The following is a 20176-nucleotide window of genomic DNA, read 5'->3' on the forward strand; positions in this document are numbered from 1 at the left end:
TCTGGCCTGCGCAGTGGCTCCTGAGGCCCTCAGGTTTGAGAGGCGAGGCCGAGCGCGCCGAGCTAGGTTGGTAGGGGTTCGAGTCGCACCACGTTACCGCGTCCTAGATTCCGCAGGTGTCCTGCGGGGGGGGGGGGGCGGTGCATCGGGGGCGTGGCTGGATAGGGCGTGTCTCCGGGCTCCGCCCCTCCCGCGTCGGCGGTTGCGGCGCCTCCCCCGCCCGCGCGCCCTTGCTCCGCGTCCGGCCCGCCTCGCCCCCGCGCGGCCTCTCCGCTTTCTCTCCCGCTTCGCTCCGGCCTCTCCGAGTCTGCAGCGGGGCGTCGGGAAGATGGCGGCGCGGGGAGGCGGCGCGGGGGGCGCGGGCTCGGGATCCGGACTCTCTGCTGGGACGGCGGGGGAGGCCGCGGAGCCCGCGCTGCGCCCGGGGGAGGTGGCTGCGCTGCACCCCCAGGAGGTGGCTGCACGGTTGCAGCGGATGCGACGGGAGCTGAGCAACCGGCGGAAAATCCTATTGAAAAACCTGCCCCAGGACAGCAGCTCCCAGGTATGGGCACCGGGCCGGGGTGACCGGGCCGGGCTTGGGGGACGCCGCAAAACCGGAGGAGTCCGTACTGGTCCGGGCGCCTAGGAGAGAAGGAAGGTATGCGCGCCGAGCCCGGAGCCCTTTGCCTCGACGAAGCCCTTTTGCAGCCAGCGAGAGCAGCGGGTTGGGAAACTGAGGCTGGGCAAGGCGGAGCGGCTCGTGCAAGGTCAGGGGGTTCTGGGGCGGCTGCTGCCACGTCTGGTCCGTACTTTGTGTTCCCTCCGGTCCAAGGCGGTGTTGTAGGTGAAGGCGCGTGGTGGGGAGCTGAGGAGCTCAGATTTAGGGGGCTGGCTTCCGGAGCCCCTCGAGAAGGGAAGGGGTCCCGCGTAGGGTGTTGGGGACTTGGATTGCCACGGGGGCGGGGTCACGGGAAAGCTGGGCGAGTTCTTCTGCAGAAGCACTTGACCAAGTTTGTATGAAACAACTTTGCTCCGCTTGCTAAGGCCGCAGAGAGCAGAGGCTGATACTGCGCCGGCAGTCTTGCAGCCTTCTGCCAAACCAAGTATGGCAGGATTTGTTTCTCAGTGCTTGCGCGGAGTTTAAAGCTAAGCAGCTCGCTGTCTTTAATCCAGATTAACTGTTGCTCATGGATTAGAAAGCCTGAGTCGACTTTTTTTTTTCTTCCTGATTGCGAAAGTTAAGATCTTATTGTAGGAGCGCTAGAGAATTTGAAGGATTTTTTCCCGGGATTCATATTCATTCATTCTCATTCATAGTCCACCCCATTTTTTTCTGTCTTTCCCTCATTTCCTCTCCTTTCTTTCTTTGAGACAGCGTGCCAAGTATCCTCAGGCAGGCCTTGAATTTCGGATCCTCCTTTCTCCACCTACCATGTGCTAGGATTTCAGGTGTGTACCACAGGCTCGGCGCAACAGTCCTGTGCGCACGAGGGAGTGTGTGTTTATTACTCCCAAGACTTCATGAATGCATGCAACACTCTACCAACTGAACTATATAGCCATGTAGTCTTTCTTCCTTTTCTTCTGCACAAGTATGCACATGCATTTGTTTTTGTTTTTTATCAAAAACATGAAACAATGTATCATTCTTTAGGTTTCCCACAGGTTTCCTGCAGATGCTTGTACATTTCATGTATAGGTATTTGGATATGTAAACAAGATCTGCCCTGATAGGTCGGACCACGGAAGGAATTTCATAAATCCACACTATTCAGTTATGAAATTCCTTTTGTGGTTCATACAGAGTTGCAAGAGGACTGGTTAGTGACAGTTGCATGTTCTCTATGACTTATAGAATATGACAATACCTATCTCATTATCATTAGTAGACTTTCTGTAGATATAATAATAAACATGATCCTACGACCTCATTAGGTATTTAGGTGGTGGCACCTCACCGTTCAACTTAAGAAGTGCCACAGTGCCTACTTACCTCTGTCAGGTGGTGTTTTTGTGTTGCCACCCGAAGGGAAAACAGCCTTCCTGCTCCTGATTGGGGAAGGTCTCTGTGGAGCTCGGGGAGGAGGGGGGCTTGGGAGAAGCAGATGGCATCGCTACAGAACAAATTAAAGAAGTATCAACTCTTGATAGACAATCTAGCAGAAGATGGAGAAGTGTCTGGATTTCCTCTGCAGAATGTCAGCTATTTCTGTTGTAACATTTCCCTGCGTGAAGTCTAAAAACACTTAATGCAAATTCAAGGCTGTTCTGAGTGTTCTTGCTTCCCTGTTATCTTTTGCATTTCTGTTCCCAAAAGAGGTGGAAAAGAAACCCAAGGGTCTGAGGAACTATTTCAATCCTACCTCATCTAAATGCTGACAGAAGGTTTTCAGAGACTCACATCTGTGATTGTTTGGGGGTAGGGACATTTTTTCCCCCTCTGTTTTAAACTTACAGTTACTCTAAATCTCAGGATTTTTCTGTAAAAAGTAGCTAGTTTATTTGCATAAACTATTGAATAAAATTGATTTAAGCTAAGATGTCTCAGTAAAGTCATTTAAAATTTGCACCAAGCTCAATTCTTATATGTCCCCCCCCACCTCCACCCAACACATACACACTTAAAAGAACTGGAGAGATTCACTCAAAAGTTAAAAACAGAGCTGCCAGTCAGTGGTGAAGCAAATGTCTCCTGACTGATTCTGCCATCGATCTTTTCTCTAGTAATGGGGAGAATAAACTGTTTTGATAGTTCTGACTCACAGTTTTGAAATCTAAACAGATCAGTCTTCGCTCTCATGTGTTGGAGCATCATGTTCTTTGCCCCTCCCCCAAGCCCCTCATCCTCAATACTTGTATTAGCTTTGCCAGTTTTCTGTTCGTGTTCGTAACTAAAAATGGCAGTGTTACATAGGTAAGTAAATTAGGCGTAACTATGTTAACTTCCAAAAGATAACAAAAAGGAAGTCCAATAGATTATTTTTGTGTGATAATGAGTGTTTTTACTTGTCTTGTAAAATTCATTTTCTATGTTGTATTTTTCATGAACATGTTTAGTTTTGGCCTCTTTTCTCTTTTGGGTTGTGTCTTTTTTAAAAATTAATTTAATTTTAATTTTTGTGCATTAGTGTAAGATCCCTTGGGCTGGAATTATAGACAGTTGGGAGCTACCATGTGGGTGCTGGGAATTGAACTCAGGACCTCTGGAAGAGCAGACAGTGCTCTTCACCACTGTGCCATCTCTCCAGCCCCTTGGGTTGTGTCTTTAACTTCCCTTCACAGTGTCTGATATTTCCTTTATTTTATCTTTTCGTCAGGAAGGATTATATTATAGTGCCTGAACTGAAACTGCATACTTAACTGTTAGAAAATATTGTGTTTAATTATTGATCAGCTATTTGAAATGCTCTGTTTCCAGATGACTTTGTATATTCATTCATTTATTTTAAAAGATCGCATTAAGGGCTGTCCTAGTCAGCTTTCTGTTACTGTGACAAAACCCACAACCAAACGAAAGAACAAAGGCTTTTTTTTTTACAGGGTTTATTTCAGTTTACAGTTTATTGTCCATCATCAAGGGAAGCCAGGACAGGAACGTAGGGCAGGAACCTGGAGGCAGGAACTGGAGCAGAAGCTACAGGAACGCTGCTTACTGGCTTGCTCCCTGTGGCTTGCCCAGCCTACGTTCTTCTGTGTCAGGACCACCTGCCCAGGAGTGGCACTACCCACACTGACCTGGGCTTTCCCGTATCAGTCATTAATCAGGACATGCCCACAGGCCAATGAGGCAGTTCCTCAAATGATGTTCCCTCCTCCCAGATGAACCCAGCTTCGGGTCAAGTTGACGAAAAGCTTATCAGTGTAAGGACTTGTTTTCAAATTGTCAAGAATAGAGAAGCTACTGTTGGTACTTGGTTAGTAGTAACCTGATAATTTGCTAACATTTCAAAAAACATGGGCATTTTATTTTTAAAAAGTGTGTGTGCATATGTATGCATGTTTGTGTGTGTGTGTGTGTGTGTGTGTGTGTGTGTACTCACAGGTGAATGTGAATATGTTTACATGTGTATGTGGAGGCCAGAGGCTAGTTTAAGATATCTTCAGGAATGCATGTGATTGTACATGTGTGCTTTCTCTCTCTCACACACACACACACACACTGTTTTTTTGTTTGTTTGTTTTGTTTTGTTTTGTTTTTTGTTATTGTTTTTGTTTTTGAGACAGGTTCTCTGTGTAGCCCTGGCTGTCCTGGAACTCGCTATGTAGGTAGGCTGGCATTGAACTCAGCCAATCGGGTCTGCCTGCCTCTGCCTCCTGAGTACTGGGATTAAAAGCTTGCACCAACACATTCAGCTTTAATTTTCAACTTTGAATTTTCTTTTCTTTTTTTTTTTTTTTTAGATTTAGTTATTTTGCATTTTATGTGTATGGGAGTTTTGCCTACGTTTCTGTATGTATGTCATGTGCATGCCTGCTGCCCACAGAGATCTGAGGAGAGCATCAGGCTCCCCTGGAGCTGGAATTAGTGATGGATGACTATTAGCCTCTGGGTGGGTGCTGGAAACTGAAATTAGTGATGGATGACTATTAGCCTCTGGGTGGGTGCTGGAAACCGAATCCCAGTCCTCTACAAGAGCAACAAGTGCTTTACTCACTTAGCTGTTGTTCCAGCCCCTCCTCCACGTCCATCCCTTCTGAGGCAGAGTCTCTCATTGGTCAGCAGCTCACCCATTAGTGTGGGCTGCCTGGCCAGCTAGCCCCAGTGTCCTCCTGCCTCCACCTCCCCAACACTGGGACCACAAGGATCTGTCTGACATCTCAGGACTGATAAAGCAAGCATTTTTCTGACTAAGTTAGTTCCCCAGCCTCTGGGGGAATTTCTTCTTAAACATAGCTCTTTAAAATACAATTTGAATTTCTTTCACATATTTGTATAACATTTACAGTGACGACAGCCTACAGCTTCACAGTTTCTGTGACTTAAATATTTATAGAAAGTACTTTTAAAGTGAAACCTTTAGAAGTACATGCATGAAATATCTTAAAGAAATACAAACTATAAAATCTTTCTGGACCTGATGGCACAGCCCTGTGATGCAAGCTCCTTGGGAGGCTGAGGCAGAAGCACTTTAAGAATAAGACCTTCCGCCGGGCCTGGTGGCGCAGGCCTTTAATCGGGAGGCAGAGGCAGGCGGATTTCTGAGTTCGAGGCCAGCCTGGTCTACCAAATGAGTTCCAGGACAGTCAGGGCTACACAGAGAAACCCTGTCTCGAAAAACCAAAAAAAAAAACCAAAAAAAAACAAAAAACAAAAAATCTTCCTAGGCTACAGAGGAAGTTTCAGGTCCAGCCTGGGCAACTTAGTGAGATCCTGTCTCACAATTAAGAGGTAAATGCAGATAGAGCCAGGATTATACCTCAGTGGCAGGGTTCTTGCCTAATAAATGTCTGGGTTTGATCCCCAGTACTGGGGAAAATAAAAAATAAATAGTATACATAAACACACATACATACACACATATTAAAGTCTTTACGCTAATATTACTGTGCGGTCAGTCAGACTCTCTTGTCTGCTTCTGTCACTTTCTGCAATCTTCTTGGTTCTCTTGTTTACCCAGTCCCGGCTTTAGATCAGGTCTCTTTACCTTTTGAAGAGATGGTTATAACTTTCCTGTTTGTCACGTCTGTGGTCCTTCCCATCTCTTAGGTCCTAGCCTGTCCTTTGTACAGTATCACTGTGTCACTTGAGAGAAATCCCATCTCCCTTTCTTGTTTTAAAAACTCCTAGGCTGGGGAGATGGTTTGTTGGATAATGTGTCTTGTGTGCAAGCATGAGGACTGCAGGTCGAATCCTTAGAACCCAAAGCTGTGCAGCTTAGCACTCAGGAGACAGAAGGCAAGTGGGCTAACTGGATTGAACGGGTCTAGCCAAAGATCCTGCTTAAACAGAGTGGCGCACAATTACGGAAGACATTCGGTGTGAACTTCAAACCTCCACAAGCATGCCCATACATTTCAGATGCACCTGCACACACATATACACATGAAAAACAAATAAAAACTGATCCTACAGAAAACCATTGGCTTCATTTTCTCAGGACCAGTGCCTAAACCATTGGTCATAGTAAGAAACTGTGGCTCTCATTTAGACTGTTGTGAAAGGGAAGTTGGGTAAAGTTTTGTGTTCTGTCTGAAAATTTCCCATTTTATGTTCTACTAGGACCACTGAATTTAAAAGTGATTTAGAGTAACTTATCACAAAGTGCTCTTTTTTTCCCTGAGATTTGACACTTAGAGAAATTGTACATTTTTTACCGTATGGCTTTCCACAGCTCCTGTTCTCTTGTTGTTTTGTTTTATTAGTTTTAGTTTAGTGTATGTTTGCTTGCATGTCTCTATGTGCACTGTGCACGTTCCTGGTGCCCATGGAGGCCAGAAAGGGGTGTTGGAATGCCAGGAACTGAAGTTACAGGCAGCTAGCTGTAAGCTGCCCTGATGGCACCGAAACCAAACCCAAGTTCTCTGTGAGAGTACCAAGTGTTTATAGCTGCCGGGCCACCCCTCCAGCCTCATAGACACGACCTCTGAGTATTTGACATGATAAGATGGAAATCTAAGATTTATGACTCGCCCCCCCCCCCGCCCCCCCCATCTTCTGTAGATCCATCCATTCCCAATAGTCTTACCCAGGATTTTAGGCAACCATCCATAAGTCCAATCCCTTATACTCACTTTTGGCCTAGTCAGGCACAAGGCATACATTTGGTACACACATGCATGCACACACAAAAATAGGCAAACACACACATATAGTAAAAAACTTAAGTATTTAAAAAATATTGTATTTCTCTAATTTACATATTTATTGTTATCTGAAAATTTTGTTACATTTCCTTTTCTAATGTTATTAAGCAAAGTTAACTTGCCAGTTCTAGCTGCTTGGTGTTCATTACTCCATTCCCAGTGTAACAAGGCCACTGAAAACTGTTAAAGAGACGTACTTCTGGATTTCTGGGACACCATAGCCTCCTCAAGTTTTGAGTGTTGGCAGAATTTCTTGAAAAGTGTTTCAGAAATGCTATTCTGTGCTGTTGAAGCCAAATTCTAGAAGAGTATTTGGAGGCCTGCATCAGTGCTCTGTTAAGAGCATGTTCCAAAAGCATCACATAATGTTCCAGATGATCTAGAAAGTGTGATCCAGAGAGCATGCTCCAGGTGATCTAGAGAGCATGCCCCAGGTGATCCAGAGAGCATGTCCCAGGTGATCCAGAGAGCATGTCCCAGGAGATCCAGAGAGCATATCCCAGGTGATCCAGAGAGCATGTCCCAAGTGATCCAGAGAGCATGCCCCAGGTGATCCAGAGAACATGCCCCAGGTGATCCAGAGAGCATGCCCCAGGTGATCCAGAGAGCATGTCCCAGGTGATCCAGAGAGCATGCCCCAGGTGATCCAGAGAGCATGCCCCANGTGATCCAGAGAGCATGTCCCAGGTGATCCAGAGAGCATGCCCCAGGTGATCTAGAGAGCATGCCCCCAGGTGATCTAGAGAGCATGCCCCAGGTGATCTAGAAAGCATGCCCCAGGTGATCTAGAAAGCATGCCCCAGGTGATCCAGAGAGCATGTCCTGTTGCCGAATAGGTTAATTCTTATACATGGCTCTTGACAGTTGCATCCCATCTTTTCCATAGAAGGACTATGTTGGGAGATGTTTAGTTTTGCAGGTCTGAGTTTTAACATCTGTTTAAATTTGCCTGCTCTCAGTGGGTAGGATTACACAGTCACACAATACCATCTAAGCAGCTTTGTGCAGCAGCCGGCTTGCAGCGCCAATCACAGGTGCGCCTGTGTCTGAGGGCAGACCTCCAGAATGAGTTACAGGGAGTCATCTCTAACACTAGACAAGGAAGCTAAATAAACTCAACCCTGGTTGGAGTGATGGGGCACAAAGGGGTTCCTGCTGCTAGCCCACCAGGATCCCCCCTTCTCTGTAGTCTGATTAGCTGATGGAAATCTGGTGGAAAGAGGCAAGCCAAAGAATGCTAAACTCTTAGAAAAAAATAAATGAAGGGAGAAGGAAAAGAAAGAAGAGGGAAAGAAGGAAGGAAGGATGGAAAGGAAGGAGGGAGGGAGGAAGGAAGGAAGGGCACACACTGGATACATTTGGTTACTTTTGTTGCCTACACATGGAAGGGGTGATGTGTACCAGGAGGGGAAGTAGGAGGCAAGTGGGGAGACAGACTTCCTAGAACACGTGGTGCTCTCTCCTTTAGGTGCTGATTAATGGTTACCTGCAGGATTGCCCTGAGAAGCTGAGCACTTGTTCTTCAGATCTGCTCCCACCTTTCTAACCACTCTGGGGGGGGGGGGGGTAGCCTGTGCCCAGGACTGCTGATTGCACTGACAGGGTTTTCTGTAATCTGGCTGCCTCTCTCTGGAATCATCAGGAGATATGCTTACCTGACTGAACAGAGGGCTGACTGTATCAGTTGTTTCCTACCCAGTGGCTCTCCAGTATAGTAACATACTGGGGACATCAGACCATTCCCTCTGTCACTTAGGCTCAGGTGGAGGGAACCATGGCTAGCCATAGGAGTTCTTTAATCCTTTGTAGGTTGTCTCTTTAAAAATATAATCTCTGCAATTCTTTTCTTTTTGTTTTTATCAATGTATATTCATTGAACCAAATAATTGCCCATCATCCTTCCCCGCTTGTCCCACCCACTGGCCCCTTCCTTTTCTCAATAGGCCCCCATCCTCCATGTCTTATACAGTCACTCACTTTTCAATGCACATTTTATTTTGTTTTGTCTTGCTTTGTTACTGAGAAGCGGATGCTATTGCCTATAATGAGATGAGACCCCCTTTTCCTTGCCTTTCTTATCAGCACCCAGCTGTCCCTCTCACTGTGGTATGGATGGTGACAAAAGCCCGAGGACCTGCTCCTTCCACTCTGCCTGAGGAACTGGTTACAAACAGGCAGTTAACTGGGCCTCAGCCCATCTCTGTCCAGTAGTGCCCTCCCTAGAGTGATCGTTCAGCAGGGTACAACACAGAAGCCAGGCTGCCGGGGTGGCTCAGTGGGCAAAACTGTTTGCACCTAAGCCTGAGACGCATGTGGTAGAAGGAAAGAACGGATTCCTCTAAGTTGTGCATGTGTGCACACATATGCATGAACACATACACACACACAGAAAGAGAGAGCGAGAGAGCGAGAGAGAGAGAGAGAGAGAGAAGCTGAAAGAGAGAAACAAATGTAATAAAAATTTAAAAACTAAAGAAGCCATGGGAGTTGTTTGTTAAGGAAAATAAATACCGCCCCCCTCCCCTCCGGGCACAAGTTACAGAAATGTCCTGTAGAGGACAGAGTGGATGTCGGGAAGACTGACAGGACACTGAGAAGCTAAGCCGGAGTCCTTAAGGACCCTGTAGCTGACCTCCCTCCGGGTATCATTATCTGAGTCTGTTCCTGTTGTTCTTTCACTCCTTGGTTCTTCTTTTAAAAAGTGTGTGTGTGTGTGTGTGTGTGTGTGCGCGCGCGTGTGTGCGCGCGCACGCGTGTACATGCGCGAGGGCGTACACACATGGAAATGATATATGTTTGTGTGGGTGTAAGAGGGCAACTACTACTCTTCTGCCTCTTGAGACAGAGTTTCTCATTGGCTTACTCTTCTGCCTCTTGAGACAGAGTTTCTCATTGGCTTACTCTTCTGCCTCTTGAGACAGAGTTTCTCATTGGCTTACCAACTGGGCTAGACTGGCTGGCCGGCCAGTGAGCCTCAGGGATCCACCTGTGTCCACTTCCCTAGTGCTGGGATTACAAGCACAGGCCACCACACCCGGCTTCTTTATGTGCAGTCTAAGGATTAAGTTTAGGTCTTTGTGCTTGCAAGGCAAGTGCCTTTACTGACTGAGCCCCTCCCTAGCTCCTCCTCAAATTGGTTCTTGCTTCAAGAAGTAACCTAACAAAGAAGTTGAATAAAATATAGTCTCAGCATTTGCGTCCTTTGGTGTTGTAGAAGACATCTCTCATTTACACAGGGGATTCTAGCCACACTAATAAAAAGTTTTTATTTTTTATTATGTGTAGGTGTGTGTGTGTGTGTGTGTGTGTGTGACTGCAGGTGCTGCAGGCCAAAGGCATCAGATGCCCTAGAACTAGAGTTACATACAGGGTCTATATATAGGTCTATATATAGGTCTATATATAGAGTTACATACATAGAGCTTCATGTGGGTCCTGGGAACTGAACTCTGGTCCTCGGGGAAGAGCAGAAAGTGTTTTTCATTGCTGTGTCATCTCATTAGTGACAACAACAGCAAAGATGAATTGTTATTGTATATGTGCACGTGGAGGTCAGAGGTTGGCTTTTGTGGCGTCAGCTCGCTCCTCCTACCTTCCCCAGCTTCAGGCAGTTAAGTACCTTTCCCTACTGAACCACCTTGTCCTGATTCTAGTTTTCAACACCTTTCGTTTCACAGGGGCCACGATGAGGAGTTCAATCCCACCCCAGAAATTTTCCTTTATTTTAAACGTTTTAATTATGATAAAGTGTACAAAATTTGTTTCCTTTGAATAGTGACCATTGATCCCTTTTTGACTAATAACTTACATTCCTTCCGATCACTTGTCTTCAGGACATGATTCCCCATTTCCTGGTCATCTTAGTTACTTCCTCTGAGTGCACACCATCATCCCTTTGCCATGGTGTCTTTTAAAATATGGCTCCCCCGACGGAGTCTAGTAGAGGGATTGAGAAGTCCTCAGAGATCTTTGTCCTCTGGTATCTGTGATAACAATAGGTTTAAAAAAAATGGTGTGCTTACTATTTACTGGATCATAGGTTACATAGTTTAAAATGTCATTTCAAGGCTACACAGTCAACACTTCTCACTCCTGTTTTATTGATAGGAAAACAAATAGAAAAGTAACCTTGAATAAGTTGCCAGAGACCACAGTTAGGCGTAGAGTGGAGAGCTAACATCTTGGTTGATTCCAAAGCTCGTGTTCTTATCTCACCCAGGGCTACACCCATAAACCCTCCCCCACATACTCTACTGTGTCTCAAAGGACAGGGATCATATCGTATTTACCTCGCTGTCAACACTGTTTAACCCAGAAGCCGGCGAGAGATGGCAGAGCAGAAAGGGCGTACCTGCCTGCTTTATCTGAAGTGCTTCGAGCTGTTCATGTGCTTGACAAGCTCACCCAGGGCTGGAGGAAGACATGATGCGGTGGGTGACTGTATTAGCTCTTGGCAGAGAATTATTCCATTCTCTTAAAGGGATTCAATTATGAGTCTGTTGAAAGCTCTATCTTCTTTCCAGAAAGTGCTATTACTCATAGCCACAGAAGGCCACATATAATTTCAAGGAGTTATGGGTTCCTTGTGGCTTATTCCCGATCTCACTAGAGGATGGTAGGCCAGGTTGAAACATGCTGTGGTTGGGTCAGTGCTATTCTGATGATGTTTCTGGCATCACTTAAGTCTAGATGGAGTTCTGGCTTGGTTGTAGGATACCTCCCATGGGCTCATGTGTTTGAACACTTGGTCCTCTGACCTCGGGGTGCTGTTTTGGAAGGCTCTGCAACCTTTAGGAGATGGAGTCTCTCTAGAGAAGTGGGTCACTAGGAGTGGACCTATGTATTAGTCAGGGTTCTCTAGAGTCACAGAACTTGCAGATAGTCTCTATATAGTAAAGGAATTTATTGATGACTTACAGTCTGCAGTCCAAATCCCAACAATGGTTCAGTAGTAGCTGTGAATGGAAGTCCAAGGATCTAGCAGTTGCTGAGTCCCACACCGCAAGAAGGCGAAAGAGCGAGAGCCAGACTCCCTTCTTCCAATGTCCTTATATGGTCCCCAGCAGAAGGTGTAGCCCAGATTAAAGGTGTGTGCCACCACACCTTTAATCCCAGATGATCTTGGACTCGGAGATCTCCCTGTCTTAATCTTCTGGATTCAATCACCACTGTGTCTCAAGATCTCCATACCAAGATCCAGATCAGAAACTTCTATCTCCCAGTCTCCAGATTAGGGTCACTGGTGAGCCTTCCAATTCTGGATTGTAGTTCATTTCAAATATAGTCAAGTTGACAACCAGCAATAGCCACTACAACCTAATAGTTCATGGTTTTAGATACTAGACTGCTTTAGTGCCTAGCATCTGCCACTGCTTTTCCTTCTCTAGGATGATCTGTACCCCTAAGTCATGAGCCATGGTAAGGACTATTTCCCTGAAGTTATCAGGTATTTGGTCACAGCAATGGGGAAAGTGACTATGTGGTGGCTCAAAGCCACTGTGCTTCCTTTCTCCTCTCTTTTACTTGTTGTTGTTGTTACTGTTTTCAAGGTAAGATTTCTCTATGCGGCCCTGGCTGTCCTAGAACTTGCTCTGTACTCCAGGCTGGCCTCTAACTCCACCTGCCTCTGCTTCCCAGGTGCTGAGATTAAAGGGGTGCACCACCATTGCCTGGCACTCTCTTTTACTTTAAAAAATAAATACTTTCACTGAGTAGCTCAGGCTGGCCTCAGATTTCCAGCCTTCCCACTTGAACCCCCAGAGTGCTGGCATTAAGAGCCTGTGCCACCACCCCTGGGGCAGCTCCTGTGCAGCTCCTAGAGAAGAGCTTTCATTATGAACCTCTGTGAACCACATCTCTGTGTTGCGGAGATGGTATTTCATCTGGGCGATAATGTAACTTGGGCTCCTTGATATTCTTTTCGAGACTGTCAGCCACGAAGCACTTCACATTTGCTGTTACAGCCTATCACTCTCAGGGACTGTGGCTGGCACTGAGTAGATGTTTGCCAAATTTTTCTTTTAAGGGAACTTTTTGGGCTAGGTGTCATGGCACACACCTGTAAGCCCAGGACTCAGAAGGTTGAGGAAGAAGAGGCCTGCTTGGGACTGCATACATGAGAACGTATCAGATGAGATGAAGCAAGGCAGCGAGGAGCTAGGGAGAAGAGGTGGCTCACACTGTGTACTTCTTGCCATGTTACTGTGAGGACCCAAGGCTCAGAGCTCAGTGCCCACATAGGAAGCTGGATCCTAGTGCTGAGGAGGTAGAGATGGGGGGATCCCTGGGGTCTAGCTGAAGGAGCTCCAGGTTTACTGGGAGACACTGCCAAAATAAAATAAGTTAAAATAAGATAAAATGGAAAGCAATGGAGGAAGACACCTATGGTCAGCCCTCTGTCTCCACATGCATGCATTTGCACAGTGCATGCACACCTGCCCACACACATGTGTACACACACTGATACCTCAATGCACATGTGTGATACCTCAATGCATACATATATTCATACATTTATACATATATGTTCATACTTGCGCACATATTCACATAGACATTCACACCTGCACATACACATACATACACATATTCACACATGCATACACACAGACCCACATTCACACATACACAGATTGACCAAACTTTATCTTGGTATTTCTTGATTTAAAAAAAAAAGGGGGGGGGTTTTCATTTTCTTTTCTGATAGATTTGGGGGCTGCAACTTTCTTGAGCCCCTGAACATCTTTTCTAGGCACTGTTCTGTCCTCTGTGTGTGGTTATTGTAGATTGTGAACTGTTCCCTCTCCAGCCTTATTTGTCATTTTCTTTGTTAGACATTTGTTAATCTGTGAGACCCTTGGGTCGTCTAAAGCTGTATTTGTGCCTGCATTCCCTCTTTTCTCCTCCCCTGCCTCCCACCCCACCCCCACCTCACCCCTGCACTGGGCCTTCAGCTTTTCTCTTTCTCCAGCCAGCTACTGCAATTATCTGCATTTAGTTCTTAACTTGCTTTTATTTCCTGGACCTTGGATCTTCCACCATCCCGTCTGCTTAACTACTTAACAACAACAACAGAAAAATCCAAATTAGTCTCTGCTCCTGACTTTGGGAGTTTTTGAAGCTTGAGCTGGAGAGAAAGTGGTGGGTCTTACAGGAACGTGCGCCGCCTGAGCACTTTAGATTTTGCAATAAACTTTCGGATGTGCACAGAGGCTGTAAGTAAGTACGACTGGAGAGTTTTCCTTCCCCTGAGCTGCTGGAATACACACGGCCCAGTGCACACTCACTCCAGCTACAGTCATTTACCACTTAATGAGGGGTGTGCACTGAGAGATCTGCTTCAGCAATTTTGCCATTGTGTAGGTCTCGTGGTTTGCACTCTCACAGACCTGCGTGATGGAGGTCAGTCACTGCAGATGGCCCCCTGCAGTTGGGAGTCAACACATGAGACGACTGCTGCCACAGGATGACATGTTGCTTTTTAATTGTTTTTTAAGCAGAGTGATCTGTATAGTGCTTAAAAGGACACGATAGTGAATGCAAAGACCAGTAAAGTTGCTGTTGACAGCGGCAAGTGTCATTTACTATATAGTCTGTACGCATACCATCCGTACTTTAATATGACTGGCAGTGCTCTAGGTGTGTTTACACCAGCATCGCCATGGATGTGTGAGCATTGCTATGTGATTCCACCTTACCTCCACTATCAGGCTGGCATGTAATAGAAACTTTCATCCCTCCTTGCAGTCTTAAGGGAGCCTGGTCGTTACATACACTATTTGACTACATAGATATATGACGCATGACTGTACTTTATCGTGTATTTCTTACAAACTGGTGTATCACTGACATTACCATACCAGCATCATGATCCAGGTCACCCTGCTGCCTCTTAACCTCAGTGTCAAGGTCTGGCCAGCTGCCCATCATGTCCTTTGCAGTGAAAGTTCATTCAGTTTAGTCACTTCGTGTGCTTAATCACTCCATCTCCTGCGTCCCCTTCAGTCTGAAATGGCTATTCCAGGCTGTCCATGGACTCTTTTTGAAGATCACAGGCCAGTTACTTTGCAGAATGTTCTTCAGTTTGGGTATATGTGATGTTGCCTCTTGATTGGAGCTGTGCGTCTTTGGCAGTTGTGTGTCATTGGTAGTAAGGTCATAAGGGTGCAATGTAAAAGGTGATGTGGGTTTTAAAATCTGCCTCCCTGTTGGTAACGTTGTGTTTGATTTACTTTGATTCAAGCAGAGTCTTCCAGGCCATGCAAGTGTCCCTTTTAGAGTGATGAGGCTGTTCAGGAAGATATTTTTGAGGTGAGCCATCCTATTCCTTTTGAAGCATTCAAATGTGTTTGGTTTCTAAATCATATTAGTACAGACTCTTGGTTTCCTGTTCTCTTCAGAGGCTTATATTCCATTACTATAAGTACTTTGATGTCTCTGTTGTCTTAGATTTGGGTAGTAGGGGTTTTAAATGGCTCCTCTTTTGTTTTGGAAAAGTTGTTGATTTATAGTAAACAAATTGCAAGAATAAGGAAAAGGCTTGGTAGGCGAGTGCGCTGTTCTGCAAGCATGAGGACCCGAGTTCAAATCTCCAGCAACCATGTGGAAAGCTGGCCATGGCTGTGACATTAACACTGGGGAGTGGGGACAGGTGACTCCCCAGTGCTCCCTGGTCAGCCAGCCTTGCTGAAACAGCAAGCTTCTGGTTGAGTGAGGGACCCTTCTGGTTGAGTGAGGGACCCTTCTGGTTGAGTGAGGGACCCTTCTGCAGCCAATAAGGTGGAGAGTGGGAGAGGCGGACTCCTAATCCCCTGCTGTGGTCTCTGCGTGCATGCACATGGGTATGCACACCCATATATCCACAAGCTTGTACACTCACATACCATTACCACCACCTCCTCCAAAAGAAAACGCTTAGAAAGAAAGAAAGAAAGAAAGAAAGAAAGAAAGAAAGAAAGAGCATGCATAACTGAATCTGCTGTGAAGTTCCCTAAAGACCAAAAAAGAAAAAAAAAAAATGGGCAGAGTTGGTCTACTGTGGCCAAGGCATAGAGTTTGAAATGGGTAATTACAAAATGCCACCTTTAGTATGCCTGGCTAACTGATTAAGAGTTCATCAGCCAAATTAAGCTGTGGGTGTTTATTTTAAGGGAGTGACATGACCAGACATTTAGCTGCCAGAACCAAGTGACTTTGTTTTATTAGTTTTGCCTCCAAGGAATTTGCATGGTGGACATCCTGACCTTGTTTCTACCTTGATATCTTATCATAAGGCTAGTGGGTCGGTGATGCAGTGGGCTCTGGGAACGTGACAGGGGTGAATGTTTCCTGATTTTATGGGTTTATTGTTCAAAGACTCTGAAGATACCATGGTGTAGTAGATCAGTGTGTTTGTTGTGAGCTCTGCCAGCCAGCATGAAATCTCAGTCCCATCCCATGCCCTTTGAGCAAGTCATTTACATCTAGGCCTGATTTAAAGATAGGTCCCCAGCTTTAAAGTCGAGATTTGAAAACCCAGCTGCTGTGGCTGTGAGATTAATCAAAACACAGTCCATACAGCGTTTGGGCTACAGTAAACAAACATCCGGTCCCATTAGCTTACTGTTAAGGCAAATGACCAAACTTTATACGTTTCTTTAGGCAAGGTCAGAAAGTTCGCTTTCCCAAACCTGGAATCCAGGGCTTGGGAGATATCTCAGTTGCTGTGAAGGTGTGAAATTCTGTGTTCAATGCCTAGCACTCAGGTTTTAAGAAAAATTATATATGTGTGTGTGTGTGTGTGTATACATACATAAGATAAGGAGTCAGGCATGGTGGCATTTGCTAATAATCCCAGCACTGGGGAAGTGAGACAGGAAGATCCCTGAGAAGCGCTGACGAGTCAGTGTAGCCCATCACTGAGCCCATCACAAATTGTGGCGAAATGACTTCGTGGGCACATAGAGGCACTTGCTGCAAAGCCTGGACCTGAATTCTAGCTCCAGCACCCACATGGTGGGAGAGAACTCATTCCCACAGGTTGTCCCCTGACCTCCCACCCATGCTATGGCACCTCCCCACACATAAATAAATAAATAAATAAATAATAGAATAAAATGTTTAAAAACAAAGCAAGCAGAAAACCGAGGTAGACAGCTCTCAAGTAATGTACCCACACCTCTTGGAAATTTTACTCAGTCTAACTGTAAGACTTTTAATATTTTCTGGCACCGTTTCTCAGTTAGTAGATCTGGGGCTCGTATTGTTTTAGATTGTTTAATTTTCAGAGTTGCTGATTGAGGACTGTGGAGAGGGTTAAGGCGGTAAAGTGTTTGTTGCAGAAGCTTTAGGACCTGAGTTTGGATCCTTAGCATGCAAGTAAGAAGCTAGATGTAGTGACATGTAGCTGTAATCCTAGCATGGAGGAGTGGGGAGATGGGGGGGGGGGTGAGATAGAATCCTTATGACTTGCTGTCCACAAGTCTGGCCAGTTAGTGAACACTATATTGAGTGGAACCCTCTTTAATAATAATAATAATAATGTGGTTTTTCATCAAAATGGCTCTTAAAGTGAAGAAGCAATCCCCTGCCTCTCCCAAAGCCAATGCAAAGGCCTTGAAACCCAAGAAGGCAGTGCTGAGAGCCGTCCACAGCCACTGAACAAAGACCTGCATGTTACCTACCTTCTGGCAGCCCAAGACCCTGCTGTTCCAGAGGCAGCACACATGCTCTTGTAAGAGTCTGCCCAGGAGAAACAAGCTGACTGCTACAACATCATCAACTTTCTTCTGAACACTGACTCAGCCACAGAGAAGCCAGAAGAAACAACACACTTGAATCCATCATGGATGGCAAAGCCAGCAGGCATCAGATCAAACAGGCCGTGAAGAAACTATGTAGTTGATGTGGCCAAAGTCAATACCCTGATAAGGCCTGATGGAGAGAAGAAGGCATATGTCTGACTGCCTCCTGATTATGATGCTCTGGATGTTGCCAGACACAGGGTTTGTTTGTTTGTTTGTTTGTTTTTTACTGTTGTGGTTGTTAGAATAAGTATGGCCCCATAGATTCATGAGTTGAATGCTTGGCCATAGGGAGTGACGCTACTAGGAGGTATGGCCTTATTGGAGGAGGTGTGACCTTGTTAGAGGAAGTGTATCACTGTGGAGGTGGGGCTTTGAGGTCTCATGTATGCTCAAGTTCAGCTCCGTGCAGAGCTCAGTGTCCTGGCTGCCTTCTGATTAAGATGTAGAACTCTCAGTTCCTTTTCCAGCACCATGCCTGCCTGCGTGCTGCCATACACCATGATAATAATGGACTAACCTCTGACACTGTAAGCCAGCCTCAGTGAAACGCTTTTCTTTAGAAGAGTTGCCTGGGTCGTGGTGTCTCTCCATAGCAATAAAACCCTAACTAAGACAACCATTAAGAAAAAAAGGGCGGAAGGTTCTGGAGAGAGAGCTCAGCTATTGGGACTGTTTAGTGCCCTTGCAGAAAACCTGAGTTCTAGTCTCAGTATCTGCAGAGCAGCTCACACCTGTCTGTAACTCCAGTTCTAGGGGATCTGACACCTTCCAGTCACCGTAGGCTCCCTGCACACTTGCCACACATAAACTCATGTAGGCACACACATATGGACATAATAAAAGTGGCTGAGGAAGATGCTTGACACTAGCCTCTGGCCTCTATACATGCACCTCCGTGTATAGCCACACGCCAGTGCACACACACACAAAGAATGGCTGATTGATTTGCTGCTGAGTTCCATTAAAGAACTTTGCCATGAATTTTGGGTCGGAATCAGGACAGAATTTCTCACAGTTTCTAAGATAGCCCTAAACACCCACCACATTGTACTATGCCCCCATGCAAAGCAGCGTTTTCAACACTTGACACAGTAGGTCAGAGCATCGCTGAACTCTGGAGAAGGTTAACAATCATGTCTCGAAGTACGGAATATTCAGCCAAGACTTAATTATGTATGTGAAAATGAACACACATACCCATCACATTAATATGCATCTTTTCTTTTGTCTTTAATAGTAAAATTATATGTATACCAAAGAATGGTTAAAAATATCATTTTTCATTATTTTTTGTTATCAGAAATTGTTTGACTTGGGTACCTATTTTATATACCAGCAAATCTAGTATAACATAAACATTTCTTGAGTGAAAAACTTTTAAGCCTGATTTAGACATGAGTTCTTCCCAGAGTGTCCATAGTGGCGTCTGCACTAGCCAGCCTTTTCGTTGCTGTGACAAGACACAAGTTGAGAAAAATAGCTTAGGACAGGAAAGCTTTGTCTCAGCCCTCGGTTTCAGAGGTTTCCGCCTGGTTTTGCCTGGTTTTATTGTGTCTGGGCCCAGAGTGAATGATGGAGAAAGGACTTAAGGGAAGAGGCCACTCGCCTTAAGGCAGCTAAGAAGCAGGGACAGCCAGGGACAAGATACACATTCCAAAGGCCTGTCCCCAGCAACCTCTCCCAGAGGAGGCCCCATCTCTGAGCCTCACCAGCTGCAGACAGCAGCACCAGCTGGGAACCAGGTCTCTAACACCCACGGGAGTCTGTGAAACAAACCCCTTAAAGCCCTAGCAGCCCTTGTTCTTGGAAGTTGATGTTCTGATCCAACATTTTTACAGAAGTACAGAGAGCTTAGACTATCCAAAGTAATTGTGAAGAAAATGTTAATAGACCAATACTACCAGTTTTAAAGGCTTATTATAAATCTGCAGTAATTTAATAGTGTGATACTGATTTTAAAAAACAAAAAAAACAAGATAAATGAATGAGTGGAGCAGACAAGAGCACTGGTGATCCGGGAGCTCCGTGAGGTCAAGAATCACAGTTTCCTAGATGGGGTCCTAAGGGAAGTTGGAAATTCTTTTGCCCAAAGTTGGCCCCTACCTAAGGCCATGCAGAGCAATTCTTTAAAGGTGAGTCGTAATCTGAGTTGAGTGCTGGGATATAGTGATGTCTCTGCCGCCTGAGGTAGCTAGAGACTTCTCAAACAGGACACAAAGTGTTCTCCAGAAAAGAAAGTGTGATAGATTGAACTTGGTAAAAATTAATGACTTCTCATCAGAAAGACATAATTAAAAAATAAAACAGGTATATCAGAGTCTAGAAGAAAGTCCTTCATATTTGACAAAAGACTAGTATCCAGAATTTATGAAGAAATTTTAAGTCGTGCATGGGAGCTCACCCCTGTAATCCTAGCATTGAGAAGTTGAGACAGAAGGAAGTGTGGGTTTGAGACCAGCCTCAGTTACATAGTGAGATAACCTGGGCTACACTCTCTCCCCCTTCCCCCTTCCCCCCTTCTTTCCTTCCTTCCTTCCTTCCTTCCTTCCTTCCTTCCTTCCTTCCTTCCTTCCTTCCTTCCTTCCTCCCTCCCTCCCTCCCTCCCC

At 45.6% G+C, this 20176-nt stretch overlaps 1 protein-coding gene across 2 annotated transcripts in view; it reads left to right on the forward strand.

The window, feature by feature from the left end:
• Window positions 1-203: 203 nt before the first annotated feature.
• Window positions 204-20176, forward strand: part of Raver2 (ribonucleoprotein, PTB binding 2) — a 79927-nt gene continuing 59954 nt past the window's right edge. For both annotated transcript variants that reach the window (XM_021200164.2, XM_029540109.1), the window contains exon 1: window positions 204-544. In XM_021200164.2, coding sequence (XP_021055823.1) covers window positions 329-544 — 216 coding nt within the window. In that variant the 5' untranslated portion in view covers window positions 204-328. The remainder of the gene's footprint in view (window positions 545-20176) is intronic.

Source organism: Mus pahari, chromosome 6, assembly GCF_900095145.1.
Source record: "Mus pahari chromosome 6, PAHARI_EIJ_v1.1, whole genome shotgun sequence".
NCBI classification, from domain to species: domain Eukaryota; kingdom Metazoa; phylum Chordata; class Mammalia; order Rodentia; family Muridae; genus Mus; species Mus pahari.